Raw genomic sequence first — 22,686 nt, forward strand, 5'->3', positions numbered from 1 at the left:
GGGGGCTTCCCTAAGAGAAGGAGTACCTGAGCTCAGGGATAGAGGAAACCTGAACTCAGGGACAGAGGAACAGACTTATTTTTTTTTTACCATATCATTTTATATTGTCCGCAATTTTTAACATGCGTATGACTTTCTCAATAGAGTATTTCAGAGCTTTCAAAAAGATGGGGAGAAGGTATGCCATTCCACCACTCTCTCAAATAAAAAATTTTGGAACTTCTATTCTAATTACCTTATTCTTTTTTTCCTAAGCAGGCCTTGTACTTTAATAATGCTAAGGTTTATTCATGCATTCACTTGGGATACAATGCCTTTCTATCATTTAAGTCACACTCATTCCTTTAAGGCTTTCCAGACTCAAAACTCATGCAAGTCACCAAAGAAAGAGAATAAATCAGTTTCAAAGTCTACAGCATGTTCATCATATCATGCTACCTCACCAGAAGCATAGAAAAGGCTAATTCATCCTTGTGTTTGTTCCCACTACCATGCACACTGCAAGCATAACAAGTGTTCTCTGAAAGAATAACGAATGCATGTGAATAGGAAGTACAGCTGCTTAAAGCTTCAATGAACAACTTCATTTCTATACTGGATATCCAGAAACACAGAGGCATAAGACAAATAAAAGGTCATGTGATCACTTTTTGACAACGCAGAGAACAGTAAATGAGAATAAAACTGGACTTTCCCGCCTTTGGGATACTAAGTTGCTTTGGAAAAAGAAACGGTGATGTCTTCTACACAGTAACTTTAACCGTTGCATATTAGTGATCCTACTTATAGACTTTATTAGTTCTAGGTCTTTTATGGCTATGTTTTCTCCTTCAATGTCTAGCACAGTGCTTCCTAAGGATGTAGGAACAAAAACAGTATCTCTACTCTTAGTAAGGGCAATTCTTTGATGGTTCATGAGAGGTATTCAATACATGTTTACAGAAGGAAAGAAGGGACTGAGAAAAGACTAGATCATGTTTGATAAAAAAAATAATACATTTAGCAAAGCTGAATTAAGTCGCCTTGCTCTCAAATGTTTACCTACTGGTAGGGGATTTAGTTACTATAGAGAGTATCCCTTATACAAAATGCTTGAAACTAGAAGTGCTCCACATCTCAGATATTTTCCAATTTTGGAATATTTCTGTATACATGAGATATCACAAAATTGGTTTACATTTCCTATACACCTTCTACACATAGCCTGAAGGTAACAATTTTATACAGTATTTTAAATAATTTTGTGCAGAACACAAAGTTTTCATTGTGTTTTGACTGCGACTTATCACATGTGATCAGGGGTGAAATTTTCCACCTGTGACATTATTTCATTCTTCAAAAAGTGCTGAATTTTGAAGCATTTTAGATTACAAATTTTCAGCGTAAGGATGTTCAATCTGTACCACTTCACACATATTCTATGAGAGGAAACATTTGGATTTCTCTTTTAGCCAGTTTTAAAAGTCACAAAAAGCAGTAAAATATGAAAGGTACTACAAAGACAGAGCAACAATTATATCTTATCTTATATTCTGAAGAAGTGAAATAACTTATTAAAAATTTCCAATGTAAACTGAGACAGAATTAAAATATTGTATTCCTAATTCCAAAATTAAATTATATTGATTTTTAACCTGGGATGAGAAAAATTAAAATTCAGAAGCTGTTTTCAAAAACTGGATTTCAGTTTTTTCAATCTATGGCTAAGTGAAAAATGAGTATCTTTGAAACCACAATGAAGTCTTACAAATGAAGAATAAGTACATGAGAAAATCTTCAGAAAAAAAAAATGGGTGCTTTTTCTAAGAAACTGTTGAACTAAGACAGATGGTAAGCTATTAGAATTGTAAGATTAGAAAATTATTCAAAAACTTTCCAATTTTAACTTTTTATTCTCAGTATCTACATAAGCTTATAGAAGCTATTTCTTATTTTTATTTTTTATTAGATAGGTTTGCAGCTGTCAAAACTTTTCCTTGAACTTTCTATATTCTGTGAATCTTCACAAAATAATGAAAGTTCTCAGCAACAAACACATCACACACATACACATTCTCACACACACACACAGAGACACACACACTCACATGGTTTGGCTGTGTCCCCAATCAAATCTGATCTTGAATTGGAAATCCCACAATTCCCATGGATCATGGGAAGAACCCAGTGAGGTAACTGAATTATGGGGGCATCTCTTTCCTGTACTGTTCTCATGATAGTGAATGAGTCTCACAACATCTGATAGTTTTTAAATGGGAGTTTCCCTGCACAAGCTCTCTTTGCCTGTTGTCATCCATGTAAGATATGACTTGCTCCTCCCTGCCTTCTGCCATGACTGTGAGGCCTCCCCAGCCATGTGGAACTGTAAGTCACCTTTTTCTTTGTAAATTGCCCAGTCTTCTAGGGTATGTCTTTATCAGTAGAATGAAAACAGACTAACACAGTAAACTGGTACCAGTAGAGTGGGGCATTACTGAAGATACCCGAAAATGTGGAAGTAACTTTGGAACTGGGTACTGGCAGAGGCTGAAACAGTTCAGAGGGCTCAGAAGATGGGAAAATGTGGGAAAGTTTGTAACTCCCTAGAGACTTGTTGAATGGCTTTGCCCAAAATGCTGATGACACAAACAACGAATTCAGGCTGAGGTGGTCTCAGATGGAGACGAGGAACTTGTTGGAAACTGGAGCAAAAGTGACTCTTGTTATGTTTTAGCAAAAAGACTGGTGGCATTTTGTCCCTGCCCTAGAGATGTGTGGAACTCTGAACTTGAGAACGATGATTTAGGGTATCTGGTGGAAGAAATTTCTAAGAAGCAAAGCATTCAAGAGGTGACTTGGGTGCTGTTAAAGGCATTCAGTTTTAAAAGGGAAACAGGGCATAAAAGTTCAGAAAATTTGCAGCCTGACAATGCAATAGAAAAGAAAATCCCATTTTCTGAAAAGAAATTCAACCCAGCTGCACAAATTTGCATAAGTAACAAGCAGCTGAATGTTAATTCCACAGACAATAGGGAAAACGTCTCCAGGGCATGTCAGAGGTCTTCATGGCAGTCCCTCCCATCACAGGCCTGGAGTCCTAGAAGGAAAAGGCAGTTTCATGAGCCAGGTCCAAGGTTCTGTGCTGTGTGCAACCTAGGGACTTGGTGCCTTGCATCCCAGCCACTGCAGTTGTGGCTGAAAGGGGCCAACATAGAGCTCAAGCCACGTCTTCAGACGGTGCAAGCCTCAGGTCTTGGCAGTTTCCACGTGGTGTTGAGCCTATGAGTGCACAGAAGTCAAGACTAAGATTTAGGAATCCCTGTCTAGATTTCAGAGGGTATATGGAAATGCCTGGATGTCCAGACAGAAGTTTGCTGCAGGGGCGGGGCTCCCATGGAGAACCTCTGCTAGGGCAGTGTGGAAGGGAAATGTGGGGCAGGAGCCCCCACACAGAACCCCTACTGGGGCACTGCCTAGTGGAGCTATGAGAAGAGGGCCACCATCCTCCAGATCCCAGAATAGTAGATCCATCGACAGCTTGTACTGCGCACCTGGAAAATCTACACTCAATGCTAGCCTGTGAAAGCAGCCAGAGGATGTACCCTGCAAAGCCACAGGGGTGGAATAGAAGACCATAGGAATCTACTGCATCAGCATTACCTGGATGTGAGACATGGAGTCAAAGGAGATCATTCTGGAACTTTAAGATTTGACTGCCCCACTGGATTTCGGACTTGCATGGGGCCTGTAGCCCCTTTGTTTTGGCCAATTTCTCCCATTTGGAATGGCTGTATTTATCCAATGCCTGTACCACCATTACATCTAGGAAATAACTAACTTGCCTTTGATTTTATAGGCTCATAGGTGGAAGAGACTTGCCTTATCTCAGATGAGATGTTGGACTGTGGACTTCTGAATTAATGCTGAAATGAGTTAAGACTTTAGGGGACTGTTGGGAAGGCATGATTGGTTTTGCAATGTGACATGAAATTTGGGAGGGGTCAGGGGCAGAATGATATGGTTTGACTGTGTCCCCACCCAAATCTCATCTTGAATTGTAACTTCCACAATTCGCATATGTCATAGGAGGAACCCAGTGGGAGGTGACGGAATTATGGGCGTGGGTGCTTCCTGCACTGCTCTTGTGATAGTGAGTGAGTCTCTGATAGTGAGAGTTGATGGTTTTAAAAATGGGAGTTTCTCCCTGCACAAGCTCTCTTTGCCTGCTGTCATCTACAGAAGATGTAACTTGTTTCTCTTCACCTTTTGCTATGATTGTGAGGTCTCCCCAGCCATGAGAAACTGTAAGTCCAATAAACCTTACACACACAAACACACACACACAGACACACAAATCCCTACACAAACCCCCACACACCCACTCAAAACCCTAAGAAATTTCCACAGAAAATCTCCCTGGGGTGGGAAAAGATTAAAAGTAAGCAACTATCATTTAAGAAACATACCAACTACTATAATACATAAGTATTATTACAGAATATCAAAGGAAATAAGCAGAGATAGGGGATTTATGATCAATGCCTGACATAAATGTGCTCTAGAAACTACAGACATCGAGTTACTGTTGTTCAATTACTAAGCATTTTACATTTTAAAATCTAGTCAGACATTATGTAAGTTTTTTTGTCTATTTTTAAAGAAATACTTGCCAAATAAGAGAAAAACTTCATGCATCTTTATTGTGTTAATATAACAATTTCTCCTTCTATAAAAGAAAAAAAACTCAACCTGGTTTTTGTTTAAAAATTTTAAAAATACTTATTTTCTTTTAGCAGGCATATGTGTGCATGGAAATAATGACATAAAACATTCAAATGACTGACATATTATCTAAAGTCTCTCTGTAACTTTTTAGTTACAAGGTTAAGTCTGAGGGAAGCTATTATGGCAATAAACTATAATGTTCTCAACATTAAAAACAGAATTCACCAGGGTATTTTTCAAACAAATACTACTATATAGGTATCTTTAGAACAAATAATCTATCCAATAAACTAATATACTTGTTCAAAAGTACACTAAATTAAAAGGGTATGTTTCTTCTTATTCATGTATAAGACAGCAAAAAGCAAAAACAAAATAAAATGCCTTCATTAATTCCATATACTAATTACTGAAATGGCTTTATTTTTCATTAAGACAACTAAAAAGTAACTGCACAAATTAAACAATTTATTATTTCATAAACTTCAAAATATTTTATGCAAATACATAGTCTACTCTTTCCAAATCACAACTAGGCCCTTTCCTAATAAGATATCTTCTAGAAGTCTTTTTTTTTTTTTTTTGACGTGAAGTCTTGCTCTGTCGCCCAGGCTACAGTGTAGTGGCGCAATCTCAGCTCACTGCAACCTCCACCTCCTAGGTTCAAGGGATTCTCCTGCCTCAGCCTCCTGAGTAGGTGGGATTACAGGCGCATGCCACCACGTCTGGCTAATTTTTGTATTTTTAGTAGAGATGGGGTTTCACCATGTTGGTCAGGCTGAGAAGTCAAATTTTATTGGAGAGTCTTAAATCTATTTAAAATAAAATGTGGCCCATCACGTACTATTTAAAATTAAAAATAAAAATATCTTTCAATTAAAAATATAAAACTTAGTTCCTTATGTATCTTTCTATTATTTCCTCAATTAATTAATTTTATCTTTTAAATTAAACTTTAAATTTTTTTCAAGACAATCTGCCAACTTACAGTGTTAGTTGGATCTTCTTGTAAAATCCTATCATATAGTTGTACAGCATCATCATATCTATTTAAAACAAAAAAGAAACATCTACAATTATTACCTTAAAAATATACTGATAAATAGTAAATACAGAAAAAAATTAAACTGGCTTTAATCTTTTAATTTAAATGCATTTATAATTGCTTTAAATGTATTTATAATTGTTACCAAAGTCTTCCATCTTCATGTAACAGTAAACGTTCACTACAGTTTTATTTTGTTAAGTAAAGCAGATCATGTATATAGTACTCAGAGAAAATTTCCCTTAAAAAAATTCTGATTCAATTTGTCCAGAGTACAAAAGTAAAAACTAGGCACACATGGCCAAACTATGAAGCGACATAACAAGCATCAGGAGACCAGATGTAGATATGGTAGAAGTACTGGCATAAACAGACTAGGAATTTAAACAATGATATGTATTTTCATGACTCTAATGCAAAAAGTAAACAAGATGCAAAAACAGATGGGTAATGTAAACAGAGATGGAAACTCTAAAAAAGAATCAAAAGATAATACTGGAAATCAAAAACAATGCAAAAGAAATGATGAATGCCTTTGATGGGCTTGGGCTTATCACTAGATTGGGCATAACCCAAAAGAGTCAGGAGGTTGAAGAATTATCAATACAAACTTTCAAAACTGAAATAAAAAGAGAAAAATAATAGAACACAATATCCAAGAAGTGTGTACGATTACAAAAGACGTAACATATATGTAATGGAATATCAGAAGGAAAAAAGGAAGAAATATAGAAAACATTTGAAAATTTTCCCAAACTTATGATAGACACGAAACTACAGATCCAGTAAGCTCTAAGATCATCAAGCAGAATACCAAAAAATCTACACCTACACATATAATATTCAAATTACAGAAAATCAAAAACAAAGAGAAAATCTTAAAAGATGCCAGAAGAAAAAAACACATTACTTATACAGGTACAAATATAAGAACTGTATCAGACTTCTCTTCAGAAACCATGCAAACAAGAAAAGAGTAAAGGGAAATATTTAAAGTGTTCTGAGAGAAAACCAACTTAGAATTCTGTATCCTGAGAAACTGTCCATTAAATGTGACAGAGAAATATACTCCAGACAAATAAAAATTAAAGCAATTTGCTGTCAGAAGACCTGCCTTTCAAGAAATGTTAAAAGCAGCTCTTCAGAGAGAAGGAAAATAATATTGGTTAGAACCTTTGGAAGTTTCTAATATATAAAAAAACAAAGATCATTAGAAAATGAATAAATAAAGGTAAAATAAAATCTTTTTCTTATTCTTAATTGATCAGATAAGTTTGCTCAAAATAGTAACAGCAACAAACTGTGAATCAGTATAGTGTTACTTAAAACTGGACTTGGATAGTTCTAAATACACATTGCAATCTCTCAGACAGCTATTTAAAAAATATAAAAAGAAGTATAATTGATATACTGAGAGACAGAAAATATGAAATTCTATAAATGCTCAATTAAATCAGACAAGGCAGAAAACAAATGATAAAAGAAAAAATAATAAGAGCAACCAACAGAAAATAGTTATGAATATGGCAGATAATGAAACAACTATATTAATAATCACTTTAAATGTAAATGGTCTAAGTATACCAATGAAAAGACAGACTATCAAAGTGGATTTAAAAACATGACCCAACTAAATGCTGTCTACACAAAACCCTCAAAATATAAAGATACAACAGAATAAAAATAAAGGGAAGGAGAAAGATATGCTGTAACACTGATCAAAAGAAAGCTCAGGAGCTATATTAATTTCACACAAAGCAGACTTCAGAACAAGGAAAATTAGTAGGGATATAAGAGGGGCATTACATAATATAAAGGGCTCATTCTCAAGAAAAATGCAACAACCCTTAATATTATGTGACGAACAACAGAACATCAAAATACGTGAGGCAAAAACTAATAGAACTGCAAGGAGAAATAGATGAATCCACTATTAAAGTTGGAGACTTCCATACTCCTTTGTTAGTAATAGACGTAATAGGCAGAATATGAGGACACAGTTGAACTGTACAGCACAATCATCCAGAAGTACTGAAAATAAAATTTTAAAAGACGGCAAAAAGAAAAATAGTCTGAAAGCACTCTTATGAACTAAAAATAATCATAATTTAACTGTTCCTACTGTCTAGAAAACACTACCGAATATTGTTGAGATATTAGAAAACAATTATTGGACAGAAGAATCACTAACCATTAAAAATACATGATAAACTAAACTTCATCGGAATTAAAAACTTCTCTACTTCACAAGGCACCATTTAGAAAATAAAACATTCAAGCAGGAGAATAGGGAGAAATAGTCACAGCACATATATCTGACAAACTTTTTATCCAGAATATATAAAGACCTCCCACAAATCAGCAGTAAAAAAGGTGAAACAACCCAATTTTTTAAATGGGTAAAGACTAAAGAAGATACTTCAAAAAGAAGTTATTTGAATATCTAAGCAGACATGACAAGGTTTTCAACGACATTAGTCATCAAAAAATGTAAATTAAAGCCATAATGAGACAGTATTTCACACACTCTAGAATGTTTGAAATAAAAAAAAAAATTAACACCACCATGATTAACAAGCTCCATGCCTGCCAGTTTTAATAGGAGTGATCCTATTAAACTGTTGACAAGATTTGGTTACCTTTCCATGGCTTCAAATCTCATGCCTGTTAATCGCTTGACTCTGTGACTGCCAGGGAACTGTCTTCTTAGCTCTTGAAGACAAAACTGAAAAAAATAAGAGTTTAGTAGTAATTACATTATTTATACTAAATGGGCTATAATGAATGGCCTATATAGTCTTCAATGTGTTTTCTTCAATAATTTCATTAGTGTCATCTAATAACATGAAGTGAAATTAATCAGTAACAATGGATTGAAAGAAGAACAACGACATTACAGTGAAAGCAACAATCAGTTTAGAAACTGATCATGCTCTTAACCAGGAAAATAAGCAGATTATGAGAACCGCTAATAACTCTTCAAGTACTAATATCATATTATTCCTCCTTAAAAACTACTTTTATGTGTTAGGCTCCTACTTAAATGATAACAGTGCTTGGCGTTTTCTTCCTAATTGCAGCAAAAGCACTCTCCTGGTAAGAACTAAGTTTTTTAGTAGTCATCTCAAGTTCCTAGCAAATAACATTAAGTGTTTAATTTTGCCCTGTTGAAATTTTATATTAATCCATCAACCTTCCTTTTTTGGTTGTTGTTTTGGTTTTTTTTTTTTTTTTGAGATGGAGTCTCACTCTGTCACCCAGGCTAGAGTGCAGTGGCACGATCCTGGCTTACTGCAAACTCCACCTCCCGGATTCAAGTGAATCTCCTGCCTCGGCCTCCCAAGTAGCTAGGACTACAGGCGCCTGCCACCATGTCCAGCTCATTTTTGTATTTTTAGTAGAGATGGGATTTCAACATGTTGGCCAGTCTGGTCACGAACTCCTGGCCTCAGGTGATCCACCTGCGGTGGCCTCCCAAAGTGCTAGGATTACAGGCGTGAGCCACTGCACCCAGTCAACCAATCATCCTTTCAATCAACATATCCTGATTTGGGGGTCAGAAAATGCAGACATTAAACGGATGGAATACCAATTTTTTTGAACAAGTATCCATAACTGACTCATCAACTTGACTAAATCATCAAATTTTTACTGAGTAACTACATTCTCTGCAACATATGAAGGATTATAAGTTTTGGAAGTCCTAGGAATGTTAAAGATTATATAAATGGTCCACTGAAGCATATTAATGCATGTGTGACCAAAACAATGCCATTAACTACTGATGAAACTATTAACTGGTAATAAAATAAGTTTTAATATGAATTGGAAATACAGCTTCAAAGTTTGTGGCTGAAATTTGCCACAGTAAGAAAAATATTCAAGTTAGTCAAAAGTGAAGATATGTTCATTTATTTTTTGATATCAAGCAAAATCATATTACTTGGTCAGTCAAGCAAGCTAACTGTATAATCTTAACCATTAAACAATTACTGTTTAACTGGATATACTGCTTTATTAATCAACAGTGTTATCTAATTTGACTTCCTACTTTATCAAGTGATATTTGGCTACCTCAAAAAAATAAAAATAAAAACTTCTCTCAAGATATAAAACTGCCACCTCTATGAATATTCAAAAGACTATGTCCCATAGGTTCTGAAGGTAATCTAACAAAGGTTTTGTGGAATGTTTTCACCACTAACAGATCCACTAGATTTACATGTATAGCCAACCCAACCTTAAAAAGGATAATACTAATTCAGATGTGAATTTTTTTCAGGTATTTCAATTTTTTGTTTTTGTATATTTTCTTTCAGTTTAAATACAGAGGCAGCATGAAGTGGTACTTAAGAATTCAAGATGATAGGAACAACAGAACAGACACCTCTGCTTTCTGATTTATAAGATAAATATAATAACAACATGAAACACAAATCAAATCAATAAATAATTATGAAGGCTCAATAAAAGCATGATGTAAAGCATTTAGCTTTATTCCTAGCACAAGTCTAAAAACACAGCTATCATGACAGTGTTATTTTAAAAACAGTATTAGGTTTGTTTGTTTGTTTTGAGATGGAGTCTTGCTCTGTTGCCCAGGCTGGAGTGCAGTGGCACAATCTCAGCTCACTGCAATCTCTGCCTTCCAGGTTCAAGCGATTCTCCTGCCTCAGTCCCCAGAGTAGCTGGGACTAGAGGCACGTTCCGCCACACCTAGCTAATTTTTTGTATTTTTAGTAGAGATGGGGTTTCACCACATTGGTCAGGCTGGTCTTGAACTCCTGACCTCAGGTGGTCCGCCTGCCTCAGCCTCCCAAAGTGCTGGGATTACAGGCGTGAGCCACCTCACCTGGCCAAACATTATTAGTATTTTAAGTTATGTTCTATACATCAGGATTTTCTTATGTCAGATATGTTTATAATATTGTGTAACAGTATTGAACGTTACATTCTATGAACGTCATATTCTATGAACGTCATTCAATAACACAAAAGATAAAATTGTTTTAAACTTTCTTACTTTAAACTCTATAAAATAGGATAAGTTACCTAATAAGCAGATAAATTTCAGTAACTATAAATTTTTTCAGTAAAACTAGGATACTGAACAGCTACTTCTCAGGACTAATAAAAAGATTTAAGATACTTTGTCCTAAAATATCCAGTTAGTTCCACTTACTGTTCAGAGTAGCACTCAAAACCAGCTATAGAAAGCATTCCATATAAGCCATACATTAAGTCTTAACTACGGTATACAATTCATGAAGCAAATTAAATATATACTTCATTTAAATACCTACCAATGCCAAGTCATCCCGACCATAGTCTAGTGCTGCAATCATCACCTGTTCATATATGATCCAAACTAGAAACATACAGAGGGGGAAAAAAACTAAATTTAATATTAAAAAATAAAACAAATGGAAAGTAATGAATTCTAGTTTCTGATATTTCTAGAAAATATTACTTATAACTGAAAATTGATTTATTGTATTATCTCTGAAACTAAGGAAAGAATGCGTTCTTACATGTTTCAGCAGTGTAAAATATGTTAATATAAGGTTAAAATCTCCAATTATTTAATACTTTTACTGTTCTACAAGAGTCCTTAGACAATACATTTTGGCCAGACATTTGGCAGACCTTTGAGCTTTAAAACAAAATGCCTATTTGATAGCTTACTACTACCAAGCAATTATAAATCCTTCTCAAAATAAACTATCATTAAAAGTCTTGGGACGAAAAGTCACAAAGAAGATTAACACGACAAGTAGAAAAATCATAAATTAAAGAACCGTTTAAAAAAAAAAAAAAAGGCCCATAAATGAGACATGTACTGAGCCTGAATGTAATAAAAGAACTTACTGTCATCTCCCAGCTTAGAAGCATATTCGTTAATTAATTCTTCTCCAACTTCCACAATTTGCTCACTATTTCGTGAGTTTTCTTCTCTCCATTTTCTCATTTTATCTCGCATTTCTGAAAAAAATAACATGACATTTAAGCGTATATGTACCCAGACACACGCATACACACCAGATAGATGTCAAAAACCTGACAAGACAAAATCAACTTTTTAGGTAAGGAAAATAAACTCACAATCATGTAGAAGTCTGTGGTAGCTCAAATTTGATAAAGTAGAAAATTAACTGAACAAAGGCAACAGATCCTTTAGAAGGCTGAAACAGCATTACAACTGGTATTACGACTATCTTTAGAAGTGATGAGGCCGGGCGCGGTGGCTCAAGCCTGTAATCCCAGCACTTTAGGAGGCTGAGGTGGGCGGATCACGAGGTCAGGAGATCGAGACCATCCTGGCTAACATGGTGAAACCCCGTCTCTACCAAAAAATACAAAAAACTAGCCGGGCGAGGTGGCGGGCACCTGTAGTCCCAGCTACTCAGGAGGCTGAGGCAGGAGAATGGCATGAACCCGGGAGGCGGAGCTTGCAGTGAGCTGAGATCCGGCTACTGCACTCCAGCCTGGGGCAGAGAGCGAGACTCCATCTCAAAAAAAAAAAAAAAAGAAGTGATGAATGGGCCAGGCATGGTGGCTTATGCCAGTAATGCCAGGACTTTTGGAGCCCAAGGCAGAAGAATCACTTGATCCAGGAGTTCAAGACCAGCCTGGCCAACATGGCAAAACCTTGTCTCTACTAAATATATTAAAATTAGCCGGCTGTGGTGGCACACACCTGTAATCCCAGCTACTCAGGAGGCTGAGGCAGAATAGTTTGAACCCAGGAGGTGGAGGTTGCATGGGCCAAGATCGTGCCACTGCACTCCAGCTTGAGTCACAAAGCAAGACTTTGCTTCAAAAACAAAAACAGAAACAAAAAGGCATGATGGCACCTGCCTGTGGTCCCAGCTACTCAGGAGACAGATGTGAGAGGATCACTTGAGCCTGGAGGTTGAGGATGCAGTGAGCTGTGATGGCACCACTGCACTCCATTCTGAGCAACACAGCAAGACCCCTGTCTCTTAAAAGTTGAAAAACGACAACAGGCAAATAACAAAGTAAGTTATCCTATACAGAAAGAACTACTGGTAGTTCAGAATTAAATAAACACACTAGGATCGGGAAATGAGTGTTCAAGAAGTAAGGTGAGTGAGTTTCTTGGAAGACATTTATTTTACACTAAAGAACTTCTAAGTTTGTTTTTAAAGGTCCAGAACAACTAAAAAATACTGAGCAAAAAGAAAAGCAACACAATCATAGCTGTCTGACAGGAAAATTATTCTGACGCAAAAAAAAAAAAAAAAGAAAAAAAAAAACTAGAATTTTATATTTTATATGTCAATTTTAAAAATAAATAAATTTTAAACAAAAGCAAAAACAAAAAGCCCCAGAAGATAAACTGGAAAGGAGTAAACAGTTCAAAGAAAAGAAACCAGTTGTATTAGTCCGTTTTCACATTGCTGATAAAGACATACCTGAGACTGGGCAATTTACAAAAGAAAGAGGTTTAACTGGACTTGCAGTTCCATGTGGCTGGGGAGGTCTCACAATGATGGCGGAAGGCAAGAAGGAAAAAGTCAAAAGTCATATCCTACGTGGATGGCAGCAGGCAAAGAAAGAGAGCTTGTGTAGAGAAACTCCCGTTTCTAAAACCATCAGCTCTTGTAAGACCCGTTCACTACAATGAGAACAGCATGGGAAAGACCTGTCCCCACGATTCAATCATCTCACAGTGGGTCTCCTCCACAACACATGAGATTTGGGTGGGGACACAGAGCCAAACCGTATCACTGGTCATGGAGGACGCAGAGCCTACTGGAAAGATCATGGACTTGATACACTTGGTTTGAATCTAAACTCCATCTTTTACATGACCTTACATAACTTACCGAATCTGTACTTAGTTTCCAATAACAATGAATAGATAGTATTACCTTTAGCTCAGAGATGAGCAGTTAAGATTACATAAAATATACATATATAAAGTTGCTTGGTTAGTACAACAGTTTGGATCTTTTTGTTTTTAAGTTGATTTTGATTACCCTTAGATAAGGGTATATATACACTTACCAGTTCTTCATAGGCACCACTACTGTCTTTCACCCAACTACATGTATTTTCCTCATCTGCTTGGCCTTTGAGTTTAGGAAACCAAATACTAGAAAATTCGTGTAAAGCATTTTATAAAATGTGAAGTCCTACAAAAATTCTAGTCATCTTTATTTAAAAAAAAAAAAAATCTGATAACTGTTTCAGTCTCTCACAAGAAATAAAGGCTCTTCCCTCAAAGGTGGCTTAAAATTTTCATTTTACCCTTTCACCCTCTGGCAAAAGGCCCGCTCCTCAAAGCCAAGGTCATTTTATTACATACTATGTAAGTAAGCTGCTCACTGCTTGCTTGTACATTTTATCAACTACTGTGCAATCCTGTGGGATGAGCTAAAGGTCAAAGGTTAAGAGAGTGGTTATGATTGTTCTGTTTATTCCTTCCATGACAACTTGCATGAGGTGCCACTGCAGTGAGGTGGCCTCTGAAAGACGGAAAACTACGTCTGCTACTTAATTCTGCTGACTTCTTTAGTCCAAAACTACTTCCGCCAATCCTGTATCTTTTCCACTTCATTTTGTTATATATTCAGAAATACCACTTACAGATTCGTTTACATAAACGAGTATATTCTTTTAAAAGGTTGATAACTACAGGATAATAAATTCTAAATTATTCCTAGTCCCATAAAGTATCTAGTCAGATTGGCTGCAGGCTGTTGGGAACAGCTATTCTAAAAGAAAAGGCAATCTGATTTGAAAAAGGAAAGCGTTATTTTAATGCACACGGAGGTCCAGAAGTATTTTCAAACTGTGTATTACAATCCATTAATAAGGTATAAAATCAATTTAGTGGATTTCTTCCAGAATATATTGGTAGGGGAGGGGGTGCGGGGGAGAATGAAACAAAATGAACAGAATGCAATACTCACAAGAATAGTTTGTAAAAGAAACTTTGGTTTCAGTTTATACATACACTCAAAGATTCATATATATGTATACTTAATTGAGTACGAGTTACTCTGTAAAAGGTATTTCTCATTGTGGAAAAACACTCTTGGAGGAAAGAGAACACTTTTTTAAAGCATAACTTCTAAAAACAACAGTCTGATACACAGTCATAAACATATTAAAATAGCTGAACACAAAACAAGAAACACTGTTTGTGTATGAAAATATAACTTTCACAAAACAAGCAACATTTTACCTATAAACACCTTAAGCTATATACCTTACTTAGCTGACCCTGCCACACTCTTGAGTGCTGCTATAATACATACATTTGTTGCACTATTAGTCACACACTATTTTTAGAAATGCCTTAAATACATTTATCTAAAAAGCTATTCATAAAAATAAAACTGTCTTGAAGAAAACATGTTTTCACCTTTGATAGTTCATTACCTCAAAATCACAGCATCCGAAAATCAAGTCATCTTTAATTCCTAAAAATATGGCTTCCCTTCCCAATGTTCACATTTCTGTTAATTCCACCTTCTGTTAATACTATCTGACATTCCACTTTTGAATGCTGCTTCTGACTCCTACTTTGGTTATCTAAGTCCTATGGACTCTTTTGAAGTATTTCTAAGATTTACATCTTCTACTCTATTTCCACCGCTATTATCCATGCCCAGGCTTTTATCACCCCATGCTAAAACTGCTAGGATAGCTTCCAAACTGATCTCTCCACCCGAATTCAATCTGTAAATTACTACCAGACATTTCTAAAGATTTACTTCATTACAATTTAAATTCTTAAGATACCCAACGATTTCTACCTTCTTTGAGGCAGTATAGTGTATGACTGGAACTTTACTTCATTATTCAACTAATACTTACTTCTTGGAGTAAATATTGCTCTTCTTCATTCAACTAATATTTACTAAATGCCTACTACGTGTCAGGCCTGATCTGGGCATTGAGGATAAAGAAAGAAAGAAAAAGATATCCTATATACTCATAATGCTTAGAGTCTAATAGGTAAAAAGATGAAAATCCACCTAATTTCAGATAGTGAAATTACACAAATAAAACTAAAAGACCATATGAAAAAGTTAGGAAACTGGGAGAGAGGAGGAGCTTTTGGAAAGGGTGGTCAGGGAAGGTTTTCTAAGAAGGTCATTTTCAAGCTAAGAGAGGAATGAGAAGGAGCCAACCATAAACAGCAAATCTAAATTCTGGAGAAAGAAACTAATTTGGCATATTCCAGGAATAACAGAATGACAGCCTAGGTGGAAGAACTTAATTAGTTAATAACTCAGTGAGGGAGAAGTGTATAAGAGCAGCTCAAATCACAGGACTCCCTTTTACTAGCTGTGGGATATTAGACAAGTCATTTTTCACCTCTTGCTTGCTTCCTTATCTATAAACCGGAAATAAAGCCTATTTCATAAGATATGTGTGAGGATTAAAAGAGATAATATACACAAAATGTTTCATATACTATTTTCATTATTATTACCATTACTACATACACTAGTGGATCAAACTTTAAAAACAAGCTTCATGTCCTAGCATTCACCCACTGAACAAACGAGCATTTACTGAGAGCTTGTTTTCTGATTCTCACCACTATGGCTGGTCAATGGAAGGACTGAGAAGATCTCTGTGTGTGAAGAATGTAAACAAGTAATTAAAATATGATGGAGAGATTAATGAGGTTCAGTAAAAATTCTCTTAATCATCTTCCAGTTAGAATCAACTCAAAGAATTGCTTTCTGCAAAACTTTTATAATCGTGGCCACCAAGATTTTAGAAGCTCTTAGCTAATAAGTCATATCACCTAGCTCTTGGTTAACTGTTTCCAACAGTTATTACATTTTAAAAATTTAGCTACCTGTATCCAAACCAGTTCACGCCAGTTAAATTTAATGTAATTATATAGTATAATGAAATATTATGAGCCAAAGAAAACTTAAGTGCGAAAAGAGACTGGTTTCTAAAAAACAAAGTTGGATGCTTTGAAAAGACTCCATAAAAATAAATAGTTCTGAAAAACTGCTGTCATATTAAATATGGAGACTTAATTTAAAATATTATGAGAAAAACAACAAAAATCTAAAAGATTTGTGCACTGAAGCTTCTATATTAGGGACTTTATGTTCCTGCTCCACATTAAAGAAAGCAAAACCAAACATGGTTTATTAAACATAACAAGGAATTTCAATCAGCAGATCTCTACCAAAGAAAAGGCCCTGTTCTATATCAACATGCAAAAGTTTAATGAAAGGAGCCACTGATTTTTTCTTTTTGAATTTAGGACCTTGCCTCCCATCTATATACAAAAAGAATTCTGAACTCCTTAGTCTACCATTCAAGACACCAACCTACCTTTCTAGTTTTTACCTTTCATAAGTGACGTTTGCAAAGCATATACTTCATTCCCATACATACCTGTACTTTCCAGGCTTTGAAGTCTCATAGATCTGTATCTTAAAAGGTGAGCAGAAGTTGTTTTATAAATGAGGGGAGGTACACAGTGCTATCTACTTTTCTAGGGAAAATGCAGAAAAGAATAAGTGGTGACAGCAGTGATGCTGGAGGCAGAAAGCAAAAGGAAGATGATGAGTTCAGTTTTGAGTTTTATTAATTGTGAAACATCCATTACATGTGCCCTGTAGAACACTGGAAATATGGATCTTCAGTTTACAAGTGAAATTTCAGGGTATGTCCCTTGAAATCTGGGGCCTTGCCTGTCCTACTTAGCACTATACCCTCAAGAACTACAACAGTGCCTGGTGCAAAGTACTCAAACATATGTTTAATGTGTTATTTACTATATCGGCTAATTGATAGCTAAAATTAGATGTGGATAAGATTGCCCACAGATGTCATTTAATCTATTTTAGGTATCTTCAAAGCTAATGAGAACTTTGAACCATCTATTCCCAGAAAGATGTGTTTACACATGCACTAAATTTTGCACGATTTCATCAGACCATATGACACTTATGCTTGCATCAATTTAAAGTCTATTGATCTCAAACATAAAAACTACCAATAACAGATTAAGACGAAGACTAAGAAACACTGAAACACCAAAAAATGAGCAAACGGATGTAGAGAACTCAACAAAGGAAAGGCCCAAAAAGAAAGGAGAAAACAAGAATGTCATTAAGAAAGCAAAGAAAGAGTTTTCCACAGAGGAGTGATCTACAATAGCAAAAGTAGTAGAAGTATACAAAATATATGTCATTATTAGGTCTCCTAGAGATCTTAGTGGAGTGGTAGGGCATGGCAACCAAATTGAAGTTGAAGGTCTGAATAAAAAGAGAGGAAGTAGGGGCAGTGAACATAAACAACTAAATTGCTCTCAAATATTTCTCATACATTTTTTGTTTTCAACAAATACTCATTTAATGCCCATTATATGCCTGGCATTGTTTTCGGCATCCTATCCATCTCCTGCCCAAATATCATATTCTCAAGAAACTTGAATATACTCTCCTTACAAGTCTAAATTCTCTTTCCCACCTCCAAATGTCTAATAACTTCCCTACGTAATAAGTATCAATCACTTCCAATTGGCTGAAGAAACAAACCAAATAGTCTATTAGTAGAGTCTAACACAGATGTGGAAGTGTTAAACTTACTACATAGGTCTTTTATAAACAAATGATAAATTTTCCTATCACAAGAATTATAGCACTCTGAACTAACCAATTCACGACACTGTTCAGTGGAATGCCTAAGGACACACCTTTGACACACACGCCCCAAAAAAATCTGAAAACACTATCCCTGAGAATCTTCCCATTACCCTTCATCCAAAAAATTTGTTATCATAAGTCCCTGAAATAAAAATCTAGAATACTCTTTTCTTAAAAGTCCCTTAAGTTAGAATTTTAATTCTGGAAAGGTCTAAACCTTCACTTTACTAGTGAGCACACTGTATCCTATTACTTAAGGAAGTTGCCTAATTTCATCTAAGATACTGAAACCTTTATCTAAGATACTAAAGAAATTATTTCAACGCTAGAAAAATGGTTTATAATCTTTTCTGACAATGTGTTAGTGTTTATTATTAATCCCATTAACAATTCATTTAGTCAACAAATAATTACTGAGCTCCGTCCCCATGTGTCAGGCTCTAGGGAAGTGACAGTGAAGAAACAGGCCTGGTCCCTTCCGTCTTAGAAGAGACAAAATTTTAAAACAAAACACAAGTGGGTAAGTGCTTCAATAGTATGAGAACAGAATATATAATCGAAGGATTACAGGTGTGTTTTGTTGCTTGATTTTGTTGTTTGGGTTTTTTCTTTTTTCAATTTTGGTGGGGGATGAGGAAAGGGAAGTGGGTAGTAGAGTGTTCAACTAAAGCTTTTTTGTACTAGGTGAGCTTTGTGGGGAACTGATAAATGATAAAGCTTAATGGGGACAAGAGTGAGGGAATAACACTGCCAGTGGAAGGACTAGCATGCGCCAGCTTTAAGAAGCAGCATAGCAATTTAGGGTATTCAACAAAGGCCAGCACAGGCAGCTCACAGAGTGAGAGGGAGAATGGCTCAACATAAAGCTAGAGACACGGGCAATGACCAGATCATACAGGAGGGACATAATCATGTTAGTACTAGCTAATAATAACACTTCCTTTTATATAGTACTTAACAGTTTACGAAACACTTTAAAATGTTTCTCTTTTATTCCTACAAATTTGTGTAGTATTTATTTATTCCAAATTAATTACATCAATCCTCTTTAGAATGACCACAGGGTAAGGCCCAAGTCACTCAGTTAAATCACCTTGTCTGTCGGTAGTATACAGCTACTCGCCCCTCAGGATTTTATACATGCTACCATCATCTAGGAAAGCTATAATGAACATACCTTCATAACAGCAGTTTCTAAAAATTATGTAATATTTAAAACAGTTTTTTAAAAGCATTAAAAATAACAGCCATTTATCTACCATCCAGCTTACGGAAGATACCCTGACACAAGCCTTTTAAAACTGTGTGTTTATAGGTTTGTTTTCTCCATTAGATTGTGAATTCCTTGGAAGTATGGACTGTGTGTTGATAGATCCAAGATTTTGCACTAAGAAATCCACACTGTTTAATATAACGGAATCTCTCAATTCAGGTATAAATACTGAGATTCACAACGTGCCAGAGGCCACAAAGCCAACAAATCATTTAATTTAGTTCAAGTACAAAGGAATGTTGCTTTATTCGTAATGGATTTACAACTTTATAATACCTGATACATTTATTCACGATAAAACAGAAAATATAACTTTCACGTTTTCAGGTCATTATTAAAACATCCCAAGAAGGCATTCGTTGAACAAACTAGCTACTGAAGTCTCCTGTATTATGCTAAATGCTGGAAATATGAATTCCAATTACACAAATTCCACGCCTTAATGAAACTCAAGTTTCTTAAGCACACAGAATTGATTAAAGGTTTGGCTGTTCCCAGATTCAAAGAATGTATCCCACTCTCGATCAACTGAGAGGGGAAAGTGACCATCACACGTAAGCACGTAAGTAGACCAGAGTTAATCAGTTATTTTTCCCTTCAGAAAAAAATCTACTAGTAGGGAGTAAGAAGGAAGTTGTGTTGTGTGTGTAAACGTGTTTTGAGATGGAGTGGGAGAGACTAGACTAAAAGGAAAAGAAACTGGAAACCCAGGTTTAAGGAGAAAACGAAACGTAGAGTGGCATATGAGAATCACATTTGTTCACGCATCTTCTACACAGCTTTTCTGCACAGAGCTGTAATCCTTACATAGCACTTAGTAAAAGGACTTAGAGGCCCTGTGTTTCTTGGCTCCAAAGAAGCTTCAGTAACCACCTATTCCGCCTCTTCCGCACCGCCCAGCAACCACGGTTAGAGTGTGACAACCCCAGCCCCAAGTCCTTCCCGCCCGCCTCATAAATAAAAGCGGCCCTGGGCCGCTGGACTGGCGCGGAGGAGGACAGGTCAACCGATGAGCAGACACCGCGGGAAACGCCGCGGAGTACGCGCCCGGGCCAAGGAAGGGGTCAGCCTCAGCTTCCACCTCAGCTTGGCCCGTCCAGTGAGGGCTCTGGTACCAAAAAGAGACCGGCGAATCCAGCTCTCCGAAGGCAGCGGATACTCCTGAACGGCTTCCCAGCGCTTTTAGTCTTTCCGCACCCGTCCCCACCCAAAGTTACCTTCCCAAGTGACATCGTAAAGCTCTGAGACCTTCGCCATCTTCCCAGAACCTAGAAGCAGCGGGGTGAGAGGGCGGAGAGACGCAGTCACGTGGCGCTCCACCGGGCGGTGGCGAGTTACGTGGCTTTTTCTCATTGGCCAAGAGAGCAGAGGGGGCGGTATCCGCCACACACGTGCACGCGGCTCTGCGGAGGGGCTTTCGGGGAAGGGGGCGGAACAAGATGGGCGGAGCGAGGTGGGCGGTGCGCGGTGCTCCCGGAACCTGAGGATACTCTGGCTGCCGGCAGGGCGACGGTGCTGGCTCGGGGTGAGGAGAAGGGGTATGTGTGTGTGAGTGTTTTGTTGTGCGTGTGTATTTTGTTTTTGTTTGTTTGTGTTTTTTGCCGTGGATTTTTAACAAATGCTGGGTTTTTAGTGTCCGCCAATCCTGGCTTTTCAGGTTTTTCTACCTAGGCGTGTTCATTCTCTTCACACTCCCTTAAGTACCCTTATTCTCTTCATGGCCGGCCGCAGTGCAGCCTTCTGCACGAATTCCTTATTTGTCCCCAACTTTCCTCCTTCCCTAATGGGATTTGCTTTCCGTTCACTTTTTAATCGACTAAACGGATAAACTCTTTTGAGGGAGTAAGTGGGATTCTTCCTTTGCGCTTTGAAGTTCCCTTGAATGCCCTTGTGCTGGCTTGTACCCTTCATTAACGCTCCTCGTGCCTGTAATTGCTTCATCCATGTCTGCATGCCACAGTAGGTTTGAAACTGTCGCGAGTATGTGAGAATGAGACCTTCACAGTTCCTAAACTTCGCTCCCCATTACTCCTGGGTGTATGGGGGAGCCTCCTTTCCCACCAGACTAATTGCTTTTAGGAAACTTTGAACGTCATCTCCTAGACTTAAGGAGAAGTGTTTGGACAAGAGGCAAAAAATTTGAGGATGATAAGCATATATTTAGTATTTGAAGCAAGGGGGACATGAGATTGTAGAGGAAGAGTATGTAAGCTGAGGAAAAACTAAAAATCACTGCAATGCAGCCATGAGTTATGGGTCAGTGAAGAAGGAGCAATTGATTTGAGAAGTAGAAATAATCGTATCCCACAAGTCAAAAGAGTGGAGGGGTTTTTTTCTCAGCTTTATTGAGGTATAATGGACAGAAATTGTGCATATTTAAGGTACACAAAATAATGATGAGATGTAAATATACATTGTGAAATGATTACCACAAGCAAGCTAATTAACACATCCGTCACCGTACATATTTCCTGTACGTGTGTGTGTGGTGAGAACACTTAAAAATCTCTCAGCAAACTTCAAACTATACAATACAGAATTATAACTATAGTCACCATGCTGTACCTTCGATCTCCAGAACATATTCATCTTACAACCAAAAGTGTGTACTAGTTGACCAACGTCTCTCCATTCCTCACCTGTCGGCTCCTGTCAACAACAGAAGTTTTTTTGTTTGTTTGAAAAAAGAAAAAAAAAACATCAGGTCATCTACCCCAGAGAAGTCACTTAACAACAGAAAAGACTAGTGAATTTATACACTTGGATTGCATTCTGAATGAGCTGGCATTCTTTCTAAACAGACTTTTTAAAAATCTTTCATTCAAAAAGTTAAAAAATACTCTACTCAGAAATTCACATGTTTTAACACTCCAATAAAGCAACCTGGTGCAACAGGAAGAACAAGAACTCCCAGATCTGAATCCAGGCTCTACCTTTTAGTAGCTGGGTGACTTTCAGCTTGTATTTCTCTCTGAACATCAAAAAGGTTCATATGTAAAAATCTA

The 22,686-nt window shown here is 36.7% G+C and overlaps 1 protein-coding gene across 2 annotated transcripts in view; it reads right to left on the minus strand.

The window, feature by feature from the left end:
- The window catches only part of EMC2 (ER membrane protein complex subunit 2), a 50,378-nt gene extending 29,410 nt beyond the window's left edge, over nucleotides 1-20,968 (minus strand). For both annotated transcript variants that reach the window (XM_011961094.1, XM_011961095.1), the window contains exons 1-5: nucleotides 20,899-20,968; nucleotides 11,618-11,731; nucleotides 11,053-11,117; nucleotides 8,389-8,474; nucleotides 5,693-5,750 (exon numbers count right to left, since the gene is read on the minus strand). In XM_011961094.1, coding sequence (XP_011816484.1) covers nucleotides 5,693-5,750; nucleotides 8,389-8,474; nucleotides 11,053-11,117; nucleotides 11,618-11,731; nucleotides 20,899-20,938 — 363 coding nt within the window. In that variant the 5' untranslated portion in view covers nucleotides 20,939-20,968. The remainder of the gene's footprint in view (nucleotides 1-5,692; nucleotides 5,751-8,388; nucleotides 8,475-11,052; nucleotides 11,118-11,617; nucleotides 11,732-20,898) is intronic.
- Between the last annotated feature and the right edge of the window lie 1,718 nt (nucleotides 20,969-22,686).

This window comes from Colobus angolensis, unplaced genomic scaffold (assembly GCF_000951035.1).
Source record: "Colobus angolensis palliatus isolate OR3802 unplaced genomic scaffold, Cang.pa_1.0 Scaffold535, whole genome shotgun sequence".
Taxonomy (NCBI): domain Eukaryota; kingdom Metazoa; phylum Chordata; class Mammalia; order Primates; family Cercopithecidae; genus Colobus; species Colobus angolensis.